General features: G+C 39.3%; 1 protein-coding gene across 3 annotated transcripts in view; it reads right to left on the bottom strand.

The window, feature by feature from the left end:
* gpc5c (glypican 5c) overlaps positions 1–23,802 on the bottom strand; it is a 134,404-nt gene that overhangs the window by 35,131 nt on the left and 75,471 nt on the right. For 2 of the 3 annotated variants that reach the window (XM_078934951.1, XM_078934954.1), the window contains exons 4-6: positions 14,247–14,404; positions 13,277–13,333; positions 12,609–12,731 (exon numbers count right to left, since the gene is read on the bottom strand). In XM_078934951.1, coding sequence (XP_078791077.1) covers positions 12,609–12,731; positions 13,277–13,333; positions 14,247–14,404 — 338 coding nt within the window. The remainder of the gene's footprint in view (positions 1–12,608; positions 12,732–13,276; positions 13,334–14,246; positions 14,405–23,802) is intronic. The other variant, XM_078934952.1, reaches the window with a different exon arrangement.

Genomic DNA, 23,802 nt, shown 5'->3' on the forward strand with positions numbered 1-23,802 from the left:
GACACTTTTTGTGGTAGGTTTGCAGCTCTGAAGTTATATTTCTTTACCTTAGGCAGCACAGCTGTGAAGCGCAGGACACATGTTCACATGTGTGGTACTTTGTCTTTGTAATATAAGGTTGCTTGAGGTTATTAGACACCTTTGTGTTGGTCTAAAATATTGTCACTTCTTAAGAGGTTTTAAGATAATTAACCAAATGATAACACCTTTTTTAAACTAGTAGCATAGTATCTGCACTAAAGATTTGAAATATTCAAAGTTATTATACAATACTTGGCCTTACAGTGCTAAAAACACTTTTTTTAAGGGTAAAAAGTTGGCTTTATTGGGTAAAAAGAAGTTGATTGATACATTTTAAGGTATTGTTCTCTTGTTTTCTCCATTCTAAACTGTATTTTCAAATTCTAAGGGTGGTGTAACTTGTTTTCTTCACATTCCCTTTCATCTGTATTACATGTACAATATTTTTGTTTCCACTGTGATTGGAGCTCCATATGGTGAAACAAGGCAGCCTTCATGTTTGCTTGCCTTTTGTATTTGCTTGTTTAATCAGCCTTGCACTTTGGTAGCTGTTGACTGTGCGTGTTTACTCAGATTGTTGGGTTGATGAAGATGAAAGCCGACCCCAGTCCCTTCTAATCCGGTCGACCATGGTCGTGGAGATGTGGCCCACTGGTAATGGCAGGAAGGGAATGATCTTTGCAATTGGGTTTCCCAGCATGTTTAGTGCCAAATCCAAATATTTGGATCATAAAAAATAAAATAAAAAACTACAACCTACCACTGCTATATTTTTGGAAACAGGTTTGATTGAACATTGGTGGCCAACCTTTTGAGCAAATTAGGCCCCAGAAATTTCCATGGTCATTTTTTTTTTTTTGTGAGAGCACAAAAGCCCAGCTGTAGTTTGCCTCCAGAAAGATTTTATTTTGGAAGGAGTGTCCTTTCCTGGTATGCTTTGCAGGCCACTGTGACCTGGGCAAAACGCAGGACAGTTAGAGCCTGAAACATGAAAGGGAGGACAGAAACAAAAAGAACAAAGAGAAAATAAAGTACAACAAGGTCTTTTCATTCACATACAAGAGCATTATTTTCTGATAATTTCACATCCCGATCACTTGTGCTCAGGAGGGCTTTGATTTTATTGAAGCCATTGAACTTCTTCCCCCCCTATCAATAGGACAATATCTCGTCAAGCTCATTATTAGCCTATCACTACTCTGCATGGAGCAAAGCTTTTTTTTCATGTCAGCACTGCTTCAGGCTAATGAACAAGTATTGATCTGTGTAACAATCCTAAGAACTGCAAAGTGCTCACTTCATTTGGAGTAAGTGAGTTCCTCTTGGCAACAGACTGCCGACACCTCCTGCTCCCCGACAAACTATCTGTCTTGCTCACTTCTATGCTATGTTTAAGCTAATTTTGAGGAAAAAAGGGGAGGAAGCATAGCCTCAAAATTTGCCCCCAAAATGCAAATGTTATCAGTGCACCCACTCAGCTACCTCACTCAAAAAACATGTTTATAACTTTATTCCCAGATCCAAAAAGATAATTAGAGAAATACCTTTTTTTCATCAAATAATCATAGCCTATATCATTTTACTAAATATTACTAACTAAAAAGCCTTGAACTGATTAGTTCTTATGGAACACTGATAGAATAATATATATATATATATATATATATTTTGATAAACTAGATTTCCCTTGTAGTCTAAATTCCATTTGTATTTAGCCCCATTACTCTTTAACCTCCAATGTTTCAGCAATGGTTACTCATAAAACACTAAACTTCATATTCTAATAAAACTAAACTTAAAATGGTCACAAGTTCATAACTCTTAACTAAGGAGACTGGTCTGACTGTGTGTTCCCACACTGCACCCATGTGGTCAACATGGTGTACTGATACACACAGTAACTCAGTAACTAAGTTTAAAGAAAATGTTCCATTATTTTAACTGGATTCTTCTATATGAAAAACAAAAACACATATTTCAATAGTCTTTTGGAGATTTGATATTGTAGATTAATTTTTAAACAGTTGATACTTATGTGTTTTGTACAGAGCACTAAGTGGTCGCTTTAATGTGCGTTTCTGAGTCTGGTGTGTACGTAGCAGAAGTGTGTACGTGGTTGTATGTCTCTGTGTGGCCCTGCAGTGGACTGGCAATATGTCCTGGGTGTACCCAGCCTCTTCCCAGCAGTCACTGGATAGGCTCCAGCAACCCTTTGACCCTGGCAAATACTAAAATAAATGTATGGATAATCAAACTCAAACTAGCTATATTTGTCTTTTTAAATCACAAATCTATTTTTTTTTCTTTTTCTCTTTTTTTTCTTCTTTTTATTTTTTCTTCTTCCTCTTCTCTTTTTTTTCTCTGTTTTCTTCTTTCTATTCTCTTCTTCTCCATCTCCTTCTCTTTTTTTCTTCCTTTTCTCTTTTCTAGTAAGCATTTCAACTGCCCTTGACTTTAGTTTTTTCTAATACTTTATCATCAGTAGTTTTCTTCACAAATAAACTTTGTTTAATTCTTTTTTTATTTTTAAATTTCAAATTCATGGGTTCTTTCCCTTAACCCTTTGACACCAGATATGTCACTGGTGACAACTAAATAACACACACTCTTTGACATACCGTAACTCTTTGACCGTTTACCCGATCAACGTGAATCGACTGATTCTGACGTGGAGAAAAGCTCTAGGGGTAATTTGCTGCCAAGGCAGCACGAAACCATCATTTGTTTTAAGGATTTACTTTACTTGATTCATTATTATGAAAATTTATTTAATGTTTTAGATTAATCCCCTTGATTTGTGTCTTTTAGTTTTTCTGACTTGACTTATTAATAGTTTACATTATTCAGCTCTTCCATGACTACAAGCACTGGGCTGCACTAACTCATCTTAAAGCTATCTCACATTTGCAGTGATCAAATCAACAGTATTGGAAGGTGTGTGCCATATCTGTGTAAGTGAATTATGTATTGTTTTTTTTTTTAGTTTCTTTTGGTTTCTCTTTGTCTTATCTAAGACCAGTTTATCCTCACATCTTACTTAATCTGTCCGTTTGTTTCTTCTTTTTTTATTTTATTTTATTTTTTTTACTTGTCCTGTCCAACAGCTAGGCAGGCAGATGAGAGCTGAGGGCCTTTTGTGTTGGACATATTTTACTTTAACAAGAGGGGTTATTAATCTTTAGACAAACCAAAGGTGTGACTGAACAAACCCCTTTTGTAATTGAGGCAAACTTTATTCATTTCAACCATGTTTGAAAATCTTTGGTGTTGGACCGGACGGAAAAGGAAAGAATGGAAGAAGAAGGAGGGATGTCAGGGGGGGGGGGGGGGGGGGTGATAGTGAGAGGGGGGGTAAGACCATGAAGCAGCATAGAGCAGACAGGTTTACTGGTTGTTTATCATTACGGTACAGTTCAAATGTAGTACAAGAAGGGCGGGGCCTGTTCACACACACTCAAATATTATCAACACACCTGCTAGCTGCAAAAAAATGTTCACATGTCAACATGTACATAAAACAGATAGTGTTCACGAACGCATACCTATGCCTTTAAACCAACTAGTGTGAAATCTTTCATTCATTCAATCATGCAAACTATAAGTGCAAAGGTGAGCTAACACCTGTGCTCAGGTGAGTGTTTATGTTCTTCTAAAATAGATGGTGGAATGTGAAAAGAAGGAGGAGGAGCGCCCAGCCACCCCCACACCCAGACCCCCGCCGCAGCAGCAGCGGCAGCCGGAATTCCCCCAACGCCACACGGGAACAGGCAGGGAACAACCGCCCCCCGGGCGACCAAGACCGCCACCCAGGCCAGGGCCAGCAGGACCGCCGTGAGGCCCCCAGAGCCAGAGAGCAGGGAGGCGCGGAGGGAAAGAGAGCGCCGCCCCAGCCCAGCCAGGAAAGCAGCCCCCCCGCCGCGCCGGAAGAGCCCAACGCAGGGCCCCACCGGAGAAGGACGCCCACAGCCCCAGACGAGCACCCCACCACCACCCAGGAGTTCCGGGCATCCCCCCGCCCCAACCCCAGGTACGAGCCAGGACCCCCCAAGGGAGACCCGCTCCGCACTCCAGGCAGCCACCCACCCGGCCCACGGTTGGTCCAGGGAGGAGCAAGGCAGGGGCCCGCCGCCCCCGCTCAGGAGGGGGGAACCCGGGGAAAAAAGGGTGGCCCACAAGGGGTGTTATAAATATGGCCCGACCAGGCTCGGTCATGTTGGAAGTTTGGCGGGGCCCAGCGCTCAGGGGCAAGGACCAGGACCCACCCCCCAGGGACACGAACACCCCCGGCTCAGGTGTAATATGAACCCCCCCACCGCGCGGAGAGAGCACCGCCGGGCCCAGGGAGCCGGCACCCAAGGGACACGGCCGCCATCGCCAAGGGGCCCGCACCCCCCACCAGGGAAGGGGTAGGGGACAGATGGACCCAGGTCCCACCTTCCTTGCAAAATGTGTGTGCGTGTATGTGTGTTTGAGAGGGTGTGTGTGCATGTGTGTGTGTTTATGTTGGAATGTATATATTGAAGGGGGAGGGGTGTGTGTACTAAGGGGGGTGCAGTTAAAATTGGCGAGTAGGGCACTAAGGGTTAGTTGGCCCCACAGTTTGCTTTAAGGACTTTCCCCAAGCTTCACTTTTATGACAGTGTTTGTCCCTGGGTGTAACTGCTCTCCACCTTAAACTGACACTTGTCTCAGTGTATCAGCAGACATGCCCACACAGAAACATTACATGCGGTCAGACACCATTTGCCCACAAAGACTTCAATTTCTTTAGCATGAGCTTTGAAAGCACAAATTGCAAATTACATAAATAAATTGCTCACAAGCAGGCATCACCAGTCCCATCTGTGTCTGAACTCATAACTACACTGAGATTTACAAAATTTTAAAAAATCACAAAGTAAAATCAAAATGTTTTAGCCAATAATGTTGTGTTCATTCTAAATAAGCTAAATATTCATGAAGTTAGATTTCATGGCAGTACTATTAGTTCAATTATTTTATTAGTTCGCTAAACTTCCATGCAGTCATTTTTTGAATGCACACTGAATGTGTGTGTACACCACCTGACAATAAATTACGCAATAGCATATTTTGACCAGTAGGTGGCAGCAAAATGCCACTTTACCTGGTTTTACTCTGACTGTAGATTTTGAGTTTATTTGAGTAAAATATTGTTTTCATAAGTTGAAGAAATACAGTATGTTACATGGTGTTGTTGTATGATGTTCCTGAATGTGGACAGTAAGAATGTTAACATTACAGACAAATGGAAGATTTGAAGAAAGCAAAGAAGGAAAAAGAAAAAGAAAAGCTGAACGCATGCCGAGGAGGGCATGGATAACTGAGGTTAGAGGTCTGGGGGGAGCTGGAGGGACAGTTGGTGTTTGGCCGGCAGATGAGGGCAGGCAGGGGCAGAATTCATAGGGTAAACAATGCCTCAGAGCACAGATGGGTGGAGCTGACCATCAGCCTTTGGTGTGGTACGAACACCTGTTCGTCTGTCTGTACTGCTGGCCTGCATGGTTTCACAATGTTTTAGTTTGTTAGCCTCAGTACAGACTAAAAAACAGTCAAGAGTTCACGTACAATAAGCTGACTGTACAGTTTTTCAAGATTCATGTGTTTGCTGAGCATATGTGTGTCTGAAAGGTATTCCTGCAATGGCAGAATGGTTCCATGTGTTCAGACACATTCAAAGAACAGGGATTTGTCAATGTGTTGACTTAGGGGGGTCAGAGTTCAGGCTGCTGCTGCAGGGGGCACGTGGGAGCACTTCCCACTCCCATCCTTCCCTGTGAACTTATACACACACACCCACAGGCACACACACACACACACACACACACACACACATGACTGCAAAGTACATTCCCTATGCCTGTCTAGTCAGTTTAGAGACAGGGCCCACACACACTTGAGCAGGAATGGCCCACAGATAGTCAACACGATAGAAATTAGAGATGACAATGTGGACAAAGAGATGAGGAGTCTGCTCCGAAGACAGCTACGCTACGTCACAGTCACACATTGGAAATATCGAATGTTCAGTTAAGGTGAAGAGTAAAAGAACGTGACTGTAAAGAGAGAAAGGGCAAAGGTTAGGGATCTGTTTTCCAAGTGAAGTCAGACAGATGATAGCATTGACAAACACATGGACAAAATGGCTTTCTTGGCGGAAATCCCAGCCATAACTATCATGTTTGCCATGAGCAGGTTTATCTGTCAATCAGCCACAGAGTGGAAGCTGGACATCCTGACACAGTTAGTAAGATTTATTTGAGTCCAGGTTTTGCACGAGAGGTTTGGATTATCGTAATAGAAAATTACAATCAGAGCACAAGTTATCAACATGGTAGGAATTTAAAAAAACTGGAAGATGTAGATTTGTAAAATCATAACCAATTCCAGCTTTCAATGTAAGGTTTTGTAGTTTAATGCAATATTAACAAAACTTTGAAACTTCCGAAAGCATTTCAATACATTTTTTTTAAATATAGTAACTGAGTTTAACTTTTCCAGAAATATATAGCAAAAGAACTGAAAACAAGAAAAAGACAGATATGTAATAATAAATTTCTTGGTAAAAAAGCAACTTTAATCTCAAAATGTGTTCTGCACTCAGATATTTCACATTTTGATGATCATCAATTGAAAAACGATTTAAGTTGCACTTAAAAAAGTTACAAATTCCTATTGCTTGTACTAATTTCCTTCCTTTTGAACTAGAAAGCCTTGATAGCTTCTTTATATTTGTGTTTTGTCAAATGATAAACAATATTTTAAATATATGCATATATATTGTTGGGTTCGTTTTCCAGGGGGGCGCAATGAGCTTTATCCACTGTGGGTCCTTGGGCAAGACCCCTTTGTGCTACTGTCTAACTATGTAGCCACAAGGGGGCACACATCTGGGTTCTCCCTGTGCCGGTCCCCAGCCCGGAAAAAACGCATGGTTGCGTCAGGAAGGGCATACGGCTTAAAAATCTCTGCCAAACCACCTGTGGGAATCAGAGGAAGCTGATTCGCTGTGGTGACCCCTAAAAGGGATATGCTGAAGGCTGAACAACAAGATCAGATATTTCTATTTAATGTTTGAAATTTTGTATTTAGATACTTTTTAAACATAGATTATATTTGCCTTATCAAGGCTCTTGTTAAAAAGTCCTTTTTTTTTCCTTAAAAGAAAAGCTTTTGTTCATTTGTGAATGGTTTCTGTAATAAATTAACAAAATAACATTAATGTCTCTATTAGAAACCAGAAATGCCAACATTTGAGCTTAAGCAGTACATTGTTCTCAGAAAATTTCGGTACAATTATCCTCTGGTAGTTGCCTTTCCATTAAAAAAGGATTTAAATTAAGTTATCCTGTTGCGTGAATTGATCAGTTGCCCTGGTTCAGATGTAAAGCAGGCCTGGAGTTATTGGAAGAAGTTTTTTTTACACACAAGTCTTAACGCTTTCCAAAGCAGTGGAAAAAAAAACGGGGCTGTGTTTCTTCAAGAATGGACTACGTCTGCCCCTTAAAAGCTTGGTAAAATCTGACAGCCAAATGAACCAGATCCAGTTTGTGTGTGATAGTTTCCCTACGAGTTTTATAATTTACCCACAATCAAACCCAGCTGGCTTGACTTTTGACAAAAGTAATTGCAATATAAGAAGCTGCCACTCAAAAACGTGTAAGTGAAAAGAGATTGAGAGTTTTTTTTATTTCTTTTTTTGTCTTACTGTAACAGTGTTTAGAAAAAGACAGCAGTCATTCCTGAACGCATCTATGGAAGGGCCCATATTCCCTCTGTATGTTTTCATTGGTTTGAATGTGTTTGTGTGTTTGTGTGTGTGTGGGTGTGTGTGGGTGTGTGGGTGTGTGTGTGTGTGTGTGTGTGTGTGGAGGTAGGATAAAGTGTATATGGATGTATGAAAATAGGGTGGGACTTTCCATTCATGCTGCACCTCTCCCCTGCAGAGGCTGCATTCCCAGCACCACTCAGGGGGCTCCAGTAAGTGATCCACGATACCAAACCGACCCGGAATTTGAGGAACGTTTTCCCTGTGGTTTCAGGTTACCACATACACACGCTAAACACAGATCACAGGCTCACACACAACGCCTCCACAGTAATGTACTGCACTTTTGTTATTGGTACAGAGCTATTTTTGTTCACTTTCCTTCTCTTCAAGTGTTTGTCATTCATTTTCATTTTAAACCTCTCCGGGAGCTGGGAGAAAAACTTGGACCAGGACTTAAACTTGCATTTGGAATCTAACCAGACATTCCTTTGAGATTCTCAGTGTAATGATGAATACCACACTCCAAAAATGTAAATACATGTATGGAGAATGTGACTTAAACCATACAAGGAATTTTCTGTAAGCTCAGCACAGGCCTCAGATTCAGAGCTGTGTGTGGACATTGCATCATGCATAATTCAGCAAATTTCAAAATTCTTAACTGACTCAAAACTTCTTTTTTTTTTTAAAGGATCATGGTGTTCCTAAAAAGATCACAACAGAGGGGCCTTTACAAAAAAGGGGGGCTTTGCACAGTCTGTGGATTGTGTGAGCATATGTCTATATCAAGTGTGCCAGTCTGCAAAATACTGATATGGTGCCATGGTCTTTATGGCTTTAATCCCCCGCCAGCACACCTATGAGCCGCATGTGAGGATCAAAGCAGGGGTCAGACCAGGGATTTGCTCCACCTTTGAGCAATTTAAAAATATAAGATAAAGTTAAAAAAAAAAGGTAAACTTGTTAAACTGAAAACCTAAAAGACTTTTTTTCTTTTTTCACCTTGGACTGATTTCTTTAAAACCTACAAATATGCATTTTTGGCACTCAGCTTAAAATTGCATGCTATCTTTAACATAAGGAGGGAGTTTTTTTTCTTTTTCTTTTTTTACTCAGATAAAACAGAAATGCTTCAGATGCTAAAACCTTTCTAAAATACACACAGAAGACAATGATATATTGACAACTCTTGGCTGCCACTCAACATTGCTAGTAGTGAAAACTTCAAACAGGCTCATTAAGGCAATTAGGTTAGAAAGACAAAGACAGCACTTCTTTCTGCCACTGACCTACTTCCCTCATCTATTCCCCAGTTCAGCTGTCCATCTAAAATATCTCCATTCATCCTTCCTTTCCTCCTGTACATATATATATATATATATTTTCCCTCCCATCCTCCTCTCCAGCTACAAGTTGAAATTCTTGCTCTGTGGGCGAGCACAGAGGTTAGTGAGTACACTGCCTGACTTGTCCAAGATTATTGCTCCAGTAAAACATCCCAATCTATTGTGACATTTTGTTATACTAGCTCACAAAACTCTACAGCTAAGATGCACAGTAAAAGAAACACAGTTAAAAAAGACTCCTCAGAATACAGGAAGTGTTGCTAGGACTGAAAATTAAGCAAAAACCGTGAGTTCATGAGAGTGAAACGAACCACCAATATAGAGCATCCTCAACGTAATGTAATATTTGAAAATTTCATATATCCATTTCGCAAAAGATTTCTACAATTTAAATTTGAAAAAGGGTGTGATATGGTTATGCATATTTCTTTATTCACTTATTTACAGAAACAACAAAAGTCAAAGGTCAAAAAGTTTCCACCTGCACATCAGCAAAACTCCAAGCTTCACTTGAGAATTCCAGTTATAAACCTCAGCCCAAATTTTTAGGCACACTATGCAAAGAACACACAGCTCGTTCAACCACCAAGAAGACTGGGGAGGGAAAAAAAGCATGACCTGATGGCACTAGAATACGAGGGGTGAATTCTTTGCCCAGTGTTGCACACTCCCGCTCGGTTTCTTCTTGCAGTAACAGAATGGATTCCAGATGTCCAGATGTCAAAATGATAAACAAACAGATTGTCATAACCTTATAAAAATGCACGGCATCCAGAAGCACTCACACTGCTCTAATGTCTGTGGACCATCTTCTGAGGCAAACCCCCAATTTTGGGATCATCCACAAATTAGGATAAAGACTTGTCAGTTCTCTGTTCTTACTGAGGAACACACACACAGTTGGGGCACGTGCAGTTAGTTCAATCCCAACACAAATGACCACCGTCATTTACTACAGGGTTAAAATTTCAAACAGCAAGGAAAGAAACACAATTAAAAATCTGTCTCTCTGTAGAAAAATAAATAATTATTTAAAAATGCAGTCTGGTTTAAGAATCACTGTCTTCATGTTTGTGTAAGAGAGCAGAAAATTAGCTTCAGACCTCAGGATGCTTATTTTTATATTTTTCACTTATTTTCTTACTTTCTAAACACAGAGTTTATACTAAAACATTTTCTTTAAAAGCCACAGATCCACTGTCATTTTTGAGGCACACGATACATAAAATTACCATCTTTTTTTTCTTGGACCTTTTTTAGTAGGTTTCATGTTTATCTAAAATGTTTTTCAATCATTTTTTTTTCTACCAAATTTTCTAGACAACATATAAAGCAGTTCCTGGAGGGTCTCGTCAAAACAAGACCTCAAATTATTGTTGCTACAGGTGGTTCTAATATGCTATAAAATCATGCCCGTAGTTTTTCCTTTACTGCTTCTGAGTTTTGGCTGTTTTTTTAAATGAACAATGACACAGTGTAGTACAGTATGAGTTGCATTCTTGTTCATTTGAGGAGAAAAAAAAATCTATAAATTATCTTAGAACGTACAATCTTTATAGCCCTGATATGTAGACAATTCGTTTTGGAATTGTGTGCGCACTTTTGGTGTCACATGACTGCAGGCTGGCATTGTCATGCAGCGTTCCCCAGCACGGTCCAGGCCAGAAGCAAAAGTTATGTCAGTGATGTCCGAGTCTTTCCCATACAGCCTCATAGGAGGGTCTTTGTTTCTCCCTCCAAGCTTTGGGGGTCCCCACAGCAGGGCTGTGCCCCACTCCACTGACTCCACAATGGGTCTTTATGCTGCCAAGGCCCCCCTCCCTATACCATCACTCAGCCAGGCTTCCCTCATCAGGGGCACAACAACACACATGGGGCACCAAAATGAGTACCCTTTTCATGCCCTGTCTTGGCCTTCCTTCTCAGTAACACAGAACGACAGAGTCCATACAGTGGAAGAGTGTAGCTGAGTCGCCATAGGCCAAGCTTGTTGGTGTTGCCAAATGTCCTAGCACAGTGCTGTTTTCTCATTCGAACATTTTAGACCAGAATAAAAAGAATCTTTGATAACACACTGTTACATCCCATTACTGCTGGTGTTAGACATACATGTTTTATTGAAGTGCTTTTCATAATATTCCTTTGTAGATACACATATTGGGCCTAATATTTATTTTTAATCATCTCCTGCCGCGCTCTTGAGGCAAACATTCACCTCCTCACTTTTAATATTGCAAGCTACTTTAATAAAATGGTGATATCAGGGTGCATCTGAAGTCTTTTAAGGGTGCATTAAATGTAAAGGAGTGTAAATGTCACAGCGGTAGACTTAGGACTTGAGAACATTCATCAAAAATGTGTCCCGTGGTGAGGGTTATCCTTTACAGATGTGAACCAGTTCACTTATCTGCATTATTTCTCACTTCTTTTAACCTAGTCTTAACAGCATCACAGCCACATGCTAAAAAAAACAGATGCATCTAAGACAGGTGTGGGCAAACTATGGCCCGGGGGGTGAAACTATTTATTCTGGCTCGCCAAACTAGAATAAATTATATTGCTAATCCTTATCAATGTTTTATTTTCCCTGTAATTTGGTTGTGTCCCCATAAATGGTGCACAAATAACAAATTGACCTATTTTTAAGTGAAGAAAGTTATTCTACATCCATGTGTTGTTGAAAGATTTGTTGTGTTCTGTGGTTCATGTGTGTTTTTCCGAGTCGGAAAGTCATTTTTCCGATCATTCCTACACCACATGAATGCACCATTTCTCTAAATTTGTGTTTTCCTTGAGGGACATCAACATATTTGGTGCAATTGGCACTAAAATGAAAACAAAAACCACTAATTTATTTTTCTTATAAGGGGGAATACCCAAACACTCTATGCATATGATCTGGGTCCAACCCTTCTGTCAAATTTCAGAACCCTTTGTGGTCCATGAGTAAAAACGTTTGCCTATCCTTGATCTAAGAGAGGCATCACAAATTATTAAACAAGTTCTAAGCTAAACATATAAATCCTCTGAACTGAGAAATTGCGTAAATTTAAAGAGAATTAGAGATGAAGTCGCAAATAAACCATTTTTCTAATACAAACGAGAGCAGACACTTTCAGGAATGTGTCATCCAGCCTTCAGTCATTGTGAAAATGGATTTAATATCTCTAAATTAAACTTGGTGCACTAACTCACGGCTGGAAGTTTTTATTTTCTAAAGCATATAAAGAAGTTCAACAGCTTTCGCTGCATTAAACTACAATCCCTACATGCATAATGATTTTATTTACTGTGAAAAGGGGAAGTGAAGTGGGTGCATCAGTATCTGTAACTGATCTTTTGAAGCCCCATGCGGTGCAAAATGGTATTAACATTTGGGAAGAGATAAATCAGCTTCTGTGTCGCTGCGTACATATCAGAGGATGATGTGGCTGTATCTGAGCTGACCTTACCTTTCCTTGACATTCTGTCCGGTCCAGCAGGTGGAGTCTTCCACTGCTGTGTCCCCTTTACACAACAAGTCTGGCAGTATCATGAAGAAAGACTTCAAGGGCTGCAAATGCAGTAAAAACTCCCTGATGAAGAAACAAGTAAAAAAGAAAAGAACTTTTTAAGAGTTAAAATATAAATCAACATGACTGCATCAAAAGTCCTGTTAGCAAAACACACAACAAAGGACTGCTGGGTGTTGTCACGTGTGACCAAGTCTTGAGGGTGGGTGGCAAACACTCATAACTGTGATAGTTTGAAACAATATCACCAACAACAAACAGCATTTCAAAGACATTTAACAAATCATGCGATAAATAAACACGATGAAAGATGATGATGGTAGAAATGACTTTGAATGTGACCACTTCCCTGCATCAGCGCATTTTTCTCACTTCTGCAGTGTGGTAAAGCTCTTGCTTCACTAGATCTGCTGACACATGTTAACGATATAAATAGTCTCATCTTCAGCAAAACAAAAGCAGAATTTTTGAACTCACGCACATTGTTGCCACCCATGATTCAGAGCTATGGCGAGGGCCATAAGGTTATGTGGGAATGATAACGGAATTAACAATACATCAACAGTTATGTGTCAATCAGCGTCACAATTACTTGGTTTAATGCTTACCTAGAGAACGTTTTCAGATTATGTTTATTGTTCTTGGAGGGTTTCAGGGGTAATGGGCTGGGAATGATGGGAGATGAAGTCCGGGGAGATTGTTGCGAGAAGGAGGATGAAAGGCAGTGCATGTGAGATTTAGAAAAAGTGAAAGAAATGAAATCACACCATGACAGGACAAAGGAGAGGGAAGGAAAAAGGACAATTAATTGACCATTAACGACAGTGGTTTTTCATGCACATGCAGTGGCTTGTCACACAGCAATTTATTCCAAAATCACTTCTCCTTACACCACTTTCAAAATGAATCCAGATAATAGAATGTGATTCATATCTTAAGTAAGTAAACACACACAAGCAAATATCTGAACACGTGCAAGCAGTTATAGCTCCACAGTGAAGCCAAAGAACATGGAGCTGAATTTTCTGATTCACTTTTTCCCCCATTAGAACTAAATGTTTCTCTACTCTATCATGTTTCGAGCTTTTCACTGGGTGCTGCTGCGGCTTTGAAGTGGTCAGCAGCTCACATGTGCTCTGGTCAGCCCTGGCAGCAGCCGGCAAGTTGGATTGTTTTGCCATGAATGGTGGTGGCACTGCCAAGCCAGACCTGTCAGGCTCGACGGCATCAGAGCAGCGATTCATGGTTTGAGAAGGAGGTCAGGGAGGCAGCGCAGCAGTCTCTCTGTGTGTGCTTTTGTGTGACACACTATTAAAACTAAGGCTGGCTGATAAACAGGAAATTCAAGTCAATTCAAGACCATTCTGGCAAGCGCTCTTTCTTTCAAACATCAGCACATTTACTGTGTGTTTGTGTGTCATGTACTGTATAAACTAAAACCTGCTTAAATTGCTATAGATGTTGGCCTTCATCCAAATCTAGGCAATGTTAAATATTGCAGCTATTCATCACCTGAACAAATATATTAAAAATGACAGAACTGATAGGGGTTTATAGTGGTTCAAAGCTTTATATTACCTTCTTAAATGAGAAAACTGTTTCAGCTCCTGTTCTGATGTAAACTGGGTGGGGGCGGCAGATGAAGCTGAGGTCACGCTTGGGGTTGTGACCTCTGGGCTGGTAGAAGGCAGCATTCCTGTGGGTTCCTCTGTGGACAGGCCACACACCTTGTCCACCTGTGGGGAGAGCAAAGCCAACACACACCTGCTAAGCAAAGAAAAACACGTGAAAGTGCGGCTGAAGCTGCCATGTGTCTTCCAAACCGAGCTGACACCTGCACTTTTAAAAGGATTTACACACAAATAATTTTTTTATTTTTTTTAGAAAAAGGCCCTTTTGAGACAGATGCAATTGGATGCCAGCGCCTACAGATGTTGGACCAAATAAATGCGGGGTGCGAAAAAAACTTGTAAGAAGGGATGTGATGAAAGAAAATCATTGACAGAAAACAGTATTTTACTATCTCATGGAGGTAAAAGAGTGCAAGTACAGCTGGCAGCAATCACAAGTACCTGAAGTGGACTAATAAAGCTTCAGACGAGACAGCCGGGTCACGAGAGTTAAGAAAAGTGCATTTCAAACCATGAAGCAAAATCAATGACATCTCATTGGTTTAAAAGCCTTTGGGCAGCATGGGTAAAAGATCCCCAATAAGTCAGAGACGACTCTTGAATGTTTGACTGTTATGGCGATCGGCACATACAGTCTGCTTTGTCTGGTGAGATGAGTCATTCTACCCATATAAAAGCATGGGGCAATATGTGTGATATTAACTTTGTGATGTATGGCTCTGAATAAGACACATTCAGCAAGAAATGGCACTTATTCAAGTTGACTTTGAAAACCACTTTGTTGGTCGTAGTCATGGGAACCCATTCCTACTCTAAGATGTGCAGAAAGTTTCACTAAAGCAAATACATGACCACACCGCATGCTTAATCAAAATTATATACCTAACTGCTATAATAATATAATTTAATGATTTTGTAGCAAAATGCAGCTCAATCAGTTTGAAAAATTTAAGCTAGTTTTTGTCTGATAAATGTCCACTTTGTGTGCTGTGCAGCCCAAAAACTTCCAAGCTAGCTTGTTTTTAAAACCAACAAAGACTGATTTTCCTAATACTGTTCGGCACAAGGCCATTGTGCTGTTAATTTCACAAAAATAATGTTAAAATAGTGGGCATTTATACCCATTGCCAGCTCGTAAACTCTACAATGTCTCTTTTGTTTAGGCAGCCGGTTTTTAAAAACATAGGAAGTGATAATAACTTTCAAGCATCATCTGGTGTGTATCTTATCTATTCATTTAGCATTTATTACTATATGAAAATGCCTTTCAAACAGAGAAACATTGTTTAGTGGCACTTTTTAATTAGGAAACAAAAACAAAATGTATTAGACATAACAGTCATTTGGGGTATTTCAGACCTTTTTGTCCTCTGCGGTTGAAAAAAGTGTCATATTAATTTATTCAGGTATTGTTTGAAGTGCTGTGAAAAGAAAAGTTTTATATTTAGTGAACACAACACACATCCCTCAATGTGGTTCACCTTTGGCTAATTGACTCGACTTGGTAGAAGGAAGCTTGTGATTGGACGTCTTTTTGTTTGCATAATAAAAAGGCAAAGACAGTAGAGCGCACAACAGAAAGCCAACTAACAACATTTGCAAGAAATCAATTATGGACTTGCCAATTGAATTTATAATTTTTTTACCAACATAATCTTGTTTGTATCTGTTACGTCCCTCTTCAGGGGGGAGGGAGAAATGTGCAACATAAAGGAAATTATGATAAACGAGCGGGGTTAAGGTTGGTCACACATTATTACATTATTTGGTGACAAACATAAAAATCAAAGGGAACTAAAGAAAAATAACCAATAAGACACCAAAGGGGGAATAAATAATGGTATTACTTAAATTCTCAGGCTTTATAGCAAGACACCAAATTACTCAAAATGCAAACAAAAGACCACAAGAGTAAATGTAACAAAAGGATAAAACCAGAATCAAACTAAGGGGGAAAGCAGAGGCTTTCTCGAGCTAAGGCCAGGCAGACAGCAGGGACAGGCTGAAGAAACAAATTCCCACTCAGGAATGCAGCCGCCCCTGGAGCAGAGGATCCTGGGAGCTTTTAAAGCTTCCCTCCAAGCCCGGCGATTGGAAGCAGCCTCAATCAGTTCTGCAAAGGGGGCGGAGTCAGCAGCTGTGCAGGAGCTGGACTTCTGCAGGAGCTAGAACACATACACACACACCCAAAACAAGCGACACTACCAGGGGCCGTAACAGTATCCCAGTACTATTCTGATTTTTCAATATGCATCTGTTATTCATTACATCCCTACCGAATATAATTGAAGAGATGGAATAGAGATGAGCAGCTAAATTAAACTCTCTTTGAAACTCAAAGAATAAAACGATCCATCATCTGTAGACATTTGACCAGTGATCCCATGGACACTTAAAAATGTTAAAATAGAGGATGTCGAAGTGTGTAACGGGAGGAAAAATCAAAAAATTTACACAAAAACGAGCAGACATCTTTCACAGAGGAGAAGAAAGCATGTGCTTTTAAATTGTTGTTTGAATGGGTGTGTCTGCAGTTTAGGAAGAGTTTGGATTAGTCTGGAAGCAAATGGAATAAGTGTTAACATGCACAAAAAGTGTCTGGCCATCCCGCTAAAAATACACTTTCCCTCAACGGTTGAAGCCCAACCTTCATCTCATGGCCATGTGAATGTCAGCTGCAGGTTTACAGAGCTGACATGGATCGGGAATCACAGATGACGCCACAGCTACCTGAATCGTTGTACTTCACTGTGGCCTCACTCACTAAATCCTTTCCTAACTACATTCAGCTCTTAAATCTAGTCTTCCAGCAGACGTTGAGCACGAGGAAGGTTGTTTTACTGCATTAACCTTAACTCCCTCTGGACCTATAAAACATGCTCAAATGTGGTAGAGAGACCCGCAGCCACACATGCAAACATGACACACACACACTTGCACACACACACTCATAAACATTTCATTATGGCTGTGTGAAAAGATAGAGCATAGCAACTGTTTTGCCCAAGTGGTCTGCCAACATACAAAGCCAAATGCTCCCTACACCATCGTTAGTGTTTCCCTAAAAAGCCACCACTGTTGTTGTCTGCCTGTCAAATTGTGTTAGGACCTGCATAACAACAAACAATTTTAAAGCAGCAACTGAGCTAAACGTTGGAAGGGAATATTTCTCTTTCTATTACTCTGCTGCCAAATTCAATTTATTCATTCAATCATGCAAGTATTTTTAAATCTATTTATATAGCAAATACATAAATCTTTTGTTAGTTTTCTAAATGCCCTTAAAAGTGATGCCTAATAATTATTTATAAAAAAAAAACAACTGCAATCTATAAATCACATTCCTGGGATTCATTGCATATCTTTTAGACAACGTAAAGTCTAAGGATGACATGTCCAGACTTTGGGAGGTCTATAGTGCTGTGCATGTGGAGCGACGAGTGTTTACATGAAGTTTGTGGCTCTGGCAGGTTGTTTAAGCGGCACATGTGCTTCAAAGACCGAGCAAAACTGCTAGTAAAACAGTTGTGGATTCTTTTTATTTTTTAAAGAAATAGTGTGTTTGAAGGCAGTTTTATAAATGTTTTATCATTGCCTTTGCCATTCCAATTCTATCTTAATGAGTACTGGAGTAGTTCAGTTAAAGATTCAGAGCTTTTTTTTATTTTTTATTTTTCCTTATTTTTTTTTTACGCAGGCGTTTGCATGACACCTTTTTGTTCCAGTAAAGGACAAAAATGTAAGCATCTGTTTAAAATATGAAGACCCAGAGGAGGTCATCTTCAGTTCTGTTTGCATTTCCTCACTATTTTTGGGAGCAAACCACAGAGAAAGAACTTCTAATTGCAGGATCCTACAGGGGCCAGAAATGATTAGAAAAAGGCTGACAGTTCAAAACAATAACTCCGACACAAGTCATTCCTTTGCCTAACAAAACATGCAACAGGGTAAACAAGAAGGAAAACCATTGGTGGAAAAATAAATATTGTTCTTTTAAGGATTCTCTTGGGAAATGGAGACGTTCTCTTATAGGATGCTTTAGTCAACCACATAATCCTTACAGTCAATAAGCTGACAGGTTGAATAACGACATAAGATAAAATTGTCATGAATCAATTATCCTTTGTCTTAATAATGACAAGAGCATTAAAGCACTTTTTTAGAATTTATATTGGTGTTTACGTTTGTTTGACCTGCTTACATTTGTCATACATTTGCCATTTTTGGTATTTAACTGCATCCTTTAAATGCTTAGAGGAGAAGTGAGCATAAAGGAGGACACAGATTCATGGGTTGATTGTTATTCACATCAGAAGACTTTGGGGAAATCTAAGGCATTTCCGCACCATTTAAAACCCATAACAGGCTGGGACAGATGAAGAAGAAACAAATAAGCCGTGCGATTAGGTGTGGCTTGAATTGTATTATATTTTTCTTAAAAGCCTGCATGTGGCTTATATGCCCATCTTTCCAAGACAACACTGTGTAAAGAAAGTACAGCAAAACAATCAGATTCATGCCAAATCCGCGGCCATCCCTGCTCTGTGGGAGTATTGGCTTACAGATAGATGTGGTGGCCTTTTCTTTCCAGTTTATTTATTAAAGGATTACAAAGTAAAACCAGGGGACCTTTCTCAGCCCCGCTCTCACCCCGATGTGGGAGAGGTGGGAGATGCAAGGCCTGCTCAGTCATTGAGGATTCTTTCTTAAATTTAACTGAAAGTGTGCACAACGCCGACATAAACTTCTTGCCCTGTTGCGTAATGATGCTAATTGTTTAATCATTTTTTCCAAAAAAAAAAAAAATCTATATTAGTAGATGGAAGCAAAGTGAATGTGATTCAGTGGTCTATTTTAGTTCAAAGATCCCAAACAGCTGCAACAAGGACATACATACTTCCTTTGCGTCAGAAGTGGTTGCACTCATTGAGCTTTTTTTTTTCTTTTTTCTTTTTTAAATATACACCATGTATGTTAAAAAAAAAAAAAAAAAAAAAAAAAAAAACGAAAGCTTAAATTTCACACACTTTGTGCAGCTGTGAATTGTCCCTTGCTTTGTATGTAAGAGTGTGACGCTGCAACAGATTGGCTGACAGTCCAGGGTAAACCTCGCTTTCACCTAACAGTGGCTAGTTTAGTCTCCAGCAGCCCTGATACCCCGAAAGGGATTTAGAGGGTCTCCAGAGGGTCTCCAGACCACTGGAGAGTTGGATGACTATGTATGTGTCAAAACTAAAAATGCATGCTTTGCATTTAAGCGTGGAGATGAATTATTTGCATTAATGGGGAATTTACATGAGCTTATTGCTTACTCTCATCATAAATGATGGTCACTAAGTTATAAACTATTTTTTCCCTTAAATGTGAAAGTTGGCAGGAAAAGAAAAGAAAGTTAAAGCTAGTAGGCGTTGTCCACATTGAACTCCAAAGTAAGTTTGTGTTTATTTTTCAACACCTCACAGTTTGACACACAACTAAAGAGATATTTTAAAAAATACAAAACAGAGGCCTCACTAAATTAAATGCTATGAGAGCAGAAGTGTCTTAAAATAAAGATGTTGGCAGGTGTGATGAATAAGCCAGCAGAAAATAAAATATTTGTTAAAGCAAAAAACAAATACTTTGATGATTAATGTATGCAGCAAAAAGTAAAAAAGATGTTAAATGTATGACATAAGCACATAAATCCAAATCCAGAACGCTATTTTGTTTTGTGGTTTCATACACTTCATAATTAGTTCAAATTACCACAAAAAAAACTATCTGTTTACATTTGTTTTTATTTATGTATTGTTACATAACAAGAAGGAGGGTCTAAGGGATGCCCAGTTTAGCTTAGTGTGTTTGGAATCAGCTATTGCATTTGATTGATTTAATGTTTTTGTATAATTACTGATGTGAAGTCCATTGAGAAAAATTAGTTTTGATATAGGGTTATATAAACTGAGGAAATGAATTAAGTAGTGTTATTTTTGTATTTGTTATAAATACCGGTAAGTGTTTTACATCCCTGATCCTCAAGAAAACCTGTCCTGCATGTTTAACCTGTTTTGGCTTGTGTAACATGCCTAATCCAACATATTCAGTACAGTTTAAATTTCATCTAAATGTCATCCATCTATCCATCCATCTATCTATCCGTCTTCTGAACCCGCTAAATCCCTATGGAGTCACGGGGTTGTTGGAGCCAACCCAGTTACTGTAGGGCGGAGGCGGGGTACACCCTGAATAGGTCACAAGTGTGTGGCCACACTCACACTCACATGCACTCCTAGGGACAATTTTAGAGATACCAATTAACCTATGAAGACTGTTTTTGGATAGTAGGAGGAAGCTGGAATGCCTGGAGAAAACCCACAAATGCATAAGGAAAACATGCAAACTCAGAGAGAACCCAGCGAGATTAGGAAAAAGATAAATATGATTTATTTAATCAGCATTTATTTTCTAAATATGAACACTTTTATTATCTTGCTTTACAGAGTTAAAATATTTTTTTGTGTTGTTTTTGTTGAACTATTGATACTTACAGGCTGTCTCGCTTTTTTATTTCCATCAATGATATTTTTTATTTACAGTCATTCTATTTTTTCTCAAATAAGTCTTTGTGAATCATTCTCAGTGAATCTGTCTGTCTCTGTCAACCAGTTCCCTCCTTCCCAATTTCAAACTATTCAAATAAAGTCAGTGGTCATTAAAAAGAGACAAAGTTGCTCGTAAATCACAGAAGAAGCCCTTCAGATTCCAATCAGCAAAGAGCACACTAAGCTGCTCTCTCCATTCTAAGGCCTGTTCTTGTTTACGCTGATTAAATTACTCACAGATGATGTGAAAATAAGAAGCTCCAGTTGCCTTGCCAATATGGGTTTTACCGTAAAGTTTGAAGAATGCATTTGTTCGTCTTTGTAAATAAGAATCATCAACTAAAGTTTGCCAAGATGTCTCAGTAATCTTTAAGTCATTATGCATAGAGACAGAGTGTCAGAGGAAAAGAGAAGAAGCTGGATGGTTTTTATCTGTCTGTGACACATTGATGTGTGCAAATTGATTGTAGCAGCTCCTTATGCCTTAATCACAGCCGCCCTATGGGCTGTTTGTAGGCAAAGAACGGACAAAGCTGTACGGGGCAAATTTTAAGGTTGTTTAGCCCATTGCTGTGGGCAAACAGGTCGTGACATATCCAAGGGTAATTAAGGGTGAAGCAGGTTAGATCCAGGTACGTTGAAAGGATTTTTTCTTTTTTCAACCTCCCCAAATCTTGCGTATTGCACAAGGGGCCTGTTTGTGCTGTTCAAGTAAAAGGTGCGCACTCTTTGGGAAGAGTCTGGAAGATAAAAATGTCACCATCCTACGGGCACTTACATATCACGTGCATATGCCATGCATGCGGCATTTGCACTATCCATACAGCTAAACCCCCCCATGGGTGCAATTGACATTTGTATTTCATCAAGAGCAGCAAAGTAGTGGCAGTTGCACTTTTTCAACGTTATGTATAATACCTTGATTAGATTTTAAACTACATTTTGTTGATTATAATTATATATGTTGATATAATCTGTTGATTATAGCTGAAGGAACCAACAGGCCTAAGATGTTTTCTTTTACACAAAAGTAATCAAAAATTATGTTACAGGAAAACATGACCATGCGCAAAATGACATTCTGAGGGTTTTTGATTTAAGAGACAGAAAGTCAATACAAGCAAGATTTTGATTTATTTTTGCTGAAAAGAAAATCTTATTACCCCAGATAAAAATTTAGACTGGAGCACTTACAGGCTCTGACTAGAGCAGAATTGGCTTATTGTCCTTTCTAGTTCATGTATTACACTTTTAAAAGTCAAGGTCATCATAAATGTCACTTGATTATTTTCTTGTTTTTTTTTGTCAGAAATTATGTGAAAAATAATCCAGACCAGCAGTTTTTCCAATATACATATAATGAAGTACAGTTACAGGCTGGCAGGTAAAAAGCGCCAGCACAACTGCAAAGAGGCCTCGGTCGCCATCATTAAACTAATGGATTGCTGAGTAAGTTGGTCAGCTTGAGAGTTCGAGGCAGAGCCAAAAGTTCACACTACTCTAAAAGATGGGTTAAACATAGTGGATTTTGCCATAGGAGCACTTTCTGTCAACATCCACTCTTTTCAGAATCTAAAATAACACACGCAGGCACTTCTCTGTTTCTGAAAAATTATCCAGCGAATCCTTTAATGTATAACAAAATTCCTGTTTCACTTTTCTTGTAACGTTTAGGACAGTTTTCCTAAGTGGAAAGGAAAAAGTCCACTATTGCTGAATGAGAGATGGTGAGTGATTTGAAGGAGGGACCAATAATGAAGCCTCTGTGTATGCTCACCAGAGAAACAGAGATGGCTGAGGACTGCAGACTGCTGCATAACCACAGCATCACAGCCAGTGATAGAAAACAGATTGAATTGATTGATAAATGATTCCAGCTCTGTGAATGGCTGCAAACAGGAAATATTTGAATCTGTGATGAAGAGGACTCCGACCAAATGCTTAAGAACCGAAGTAGATTGAGCAATCTTTTTAACCACACTGGTCTGCTTAAATAGGCTGTAATTAGGAAGTGAATAACTTTGAAACTGCAAAATATCATGCAGTGTTGATTTCCCCAAAAAAGAGCTTTTGCTCTAACTCTCTTATTTTGGTTGGCAAAAATACATTCCTCTGCAGCTCCTGGTTTTAGCAGCATTTAGTTTGGCTTCTCTTCCATTTTCTGTGCTCGCTTTATCCTTCGTAGGGTTGCAACAGGGATAAATACTATATTGGGGGGTACACTCGGGACAGGTCACATGGTCCAAAAGCGAGAAAAACAGTTTAAAGAAGTTCCGTAAAAAGAAATGTTTTCTTGTGAGGCAACCACCATAACGGAGAAGGTCCAAACTTTTCTTTGTTAGCACTTTGAATAACTAATTTTAAAAATCTATTACATTGAACATTAAATTGTTTTTTTTTCTTGCCAGCTTTAGATTAAATAAATGGCAAAAAAAAAATGGCAGACCTGCATACTTGATTAAGGTCTACTTTATTTTGACATCATTAAACGATATCTAAAAACTGTGACTGACAGAAGAGAGAACAGAGGTTTATAGTCATACGCCAGATGATTATGCTATTCTCTTGTGGGTGTGGATGAAAGTGAAATCGTGTGCAAAGAAAGCTGTGTCAGTCTATTGAGGTGTTGCCATGGTATATGAAAACCTTTTTTTTCCGCAATCTGAAAGGCCAGGCTGCTATTATCATTCATTCATAAGACTCTAATGAGAAAGTGAAGTAAAACCAACAAATGGATAAGGTAGACCTGCGTAAACTGCTCTAATCTGGACCAGTTCTAGCACGTCATAGGTAAGTTATAATAGTTCAATGTTTGACTGTATGACTGCATGGAGAAATGAGAGAAAATAAGCTTTTGTGTGTTAAGGTTTATGCATGTCTTACCATCTTTACCAGGTGGACTATATAAAAACTCCCTGT

The sequence above is a fragment of the Oryzias latipes genome, chromosome 17, assembly GCF_053564925.1.
Source record: "Oryzias latipes strain Hd-rR chromosome 17, Olatipes_Hd-rR_3.1".
NCBI lineage: Eukaryota > Metazoa > Chordata > Actinopteri > Beloniformes > Adrianichthyidae > Oryzias > Oryzias latipes.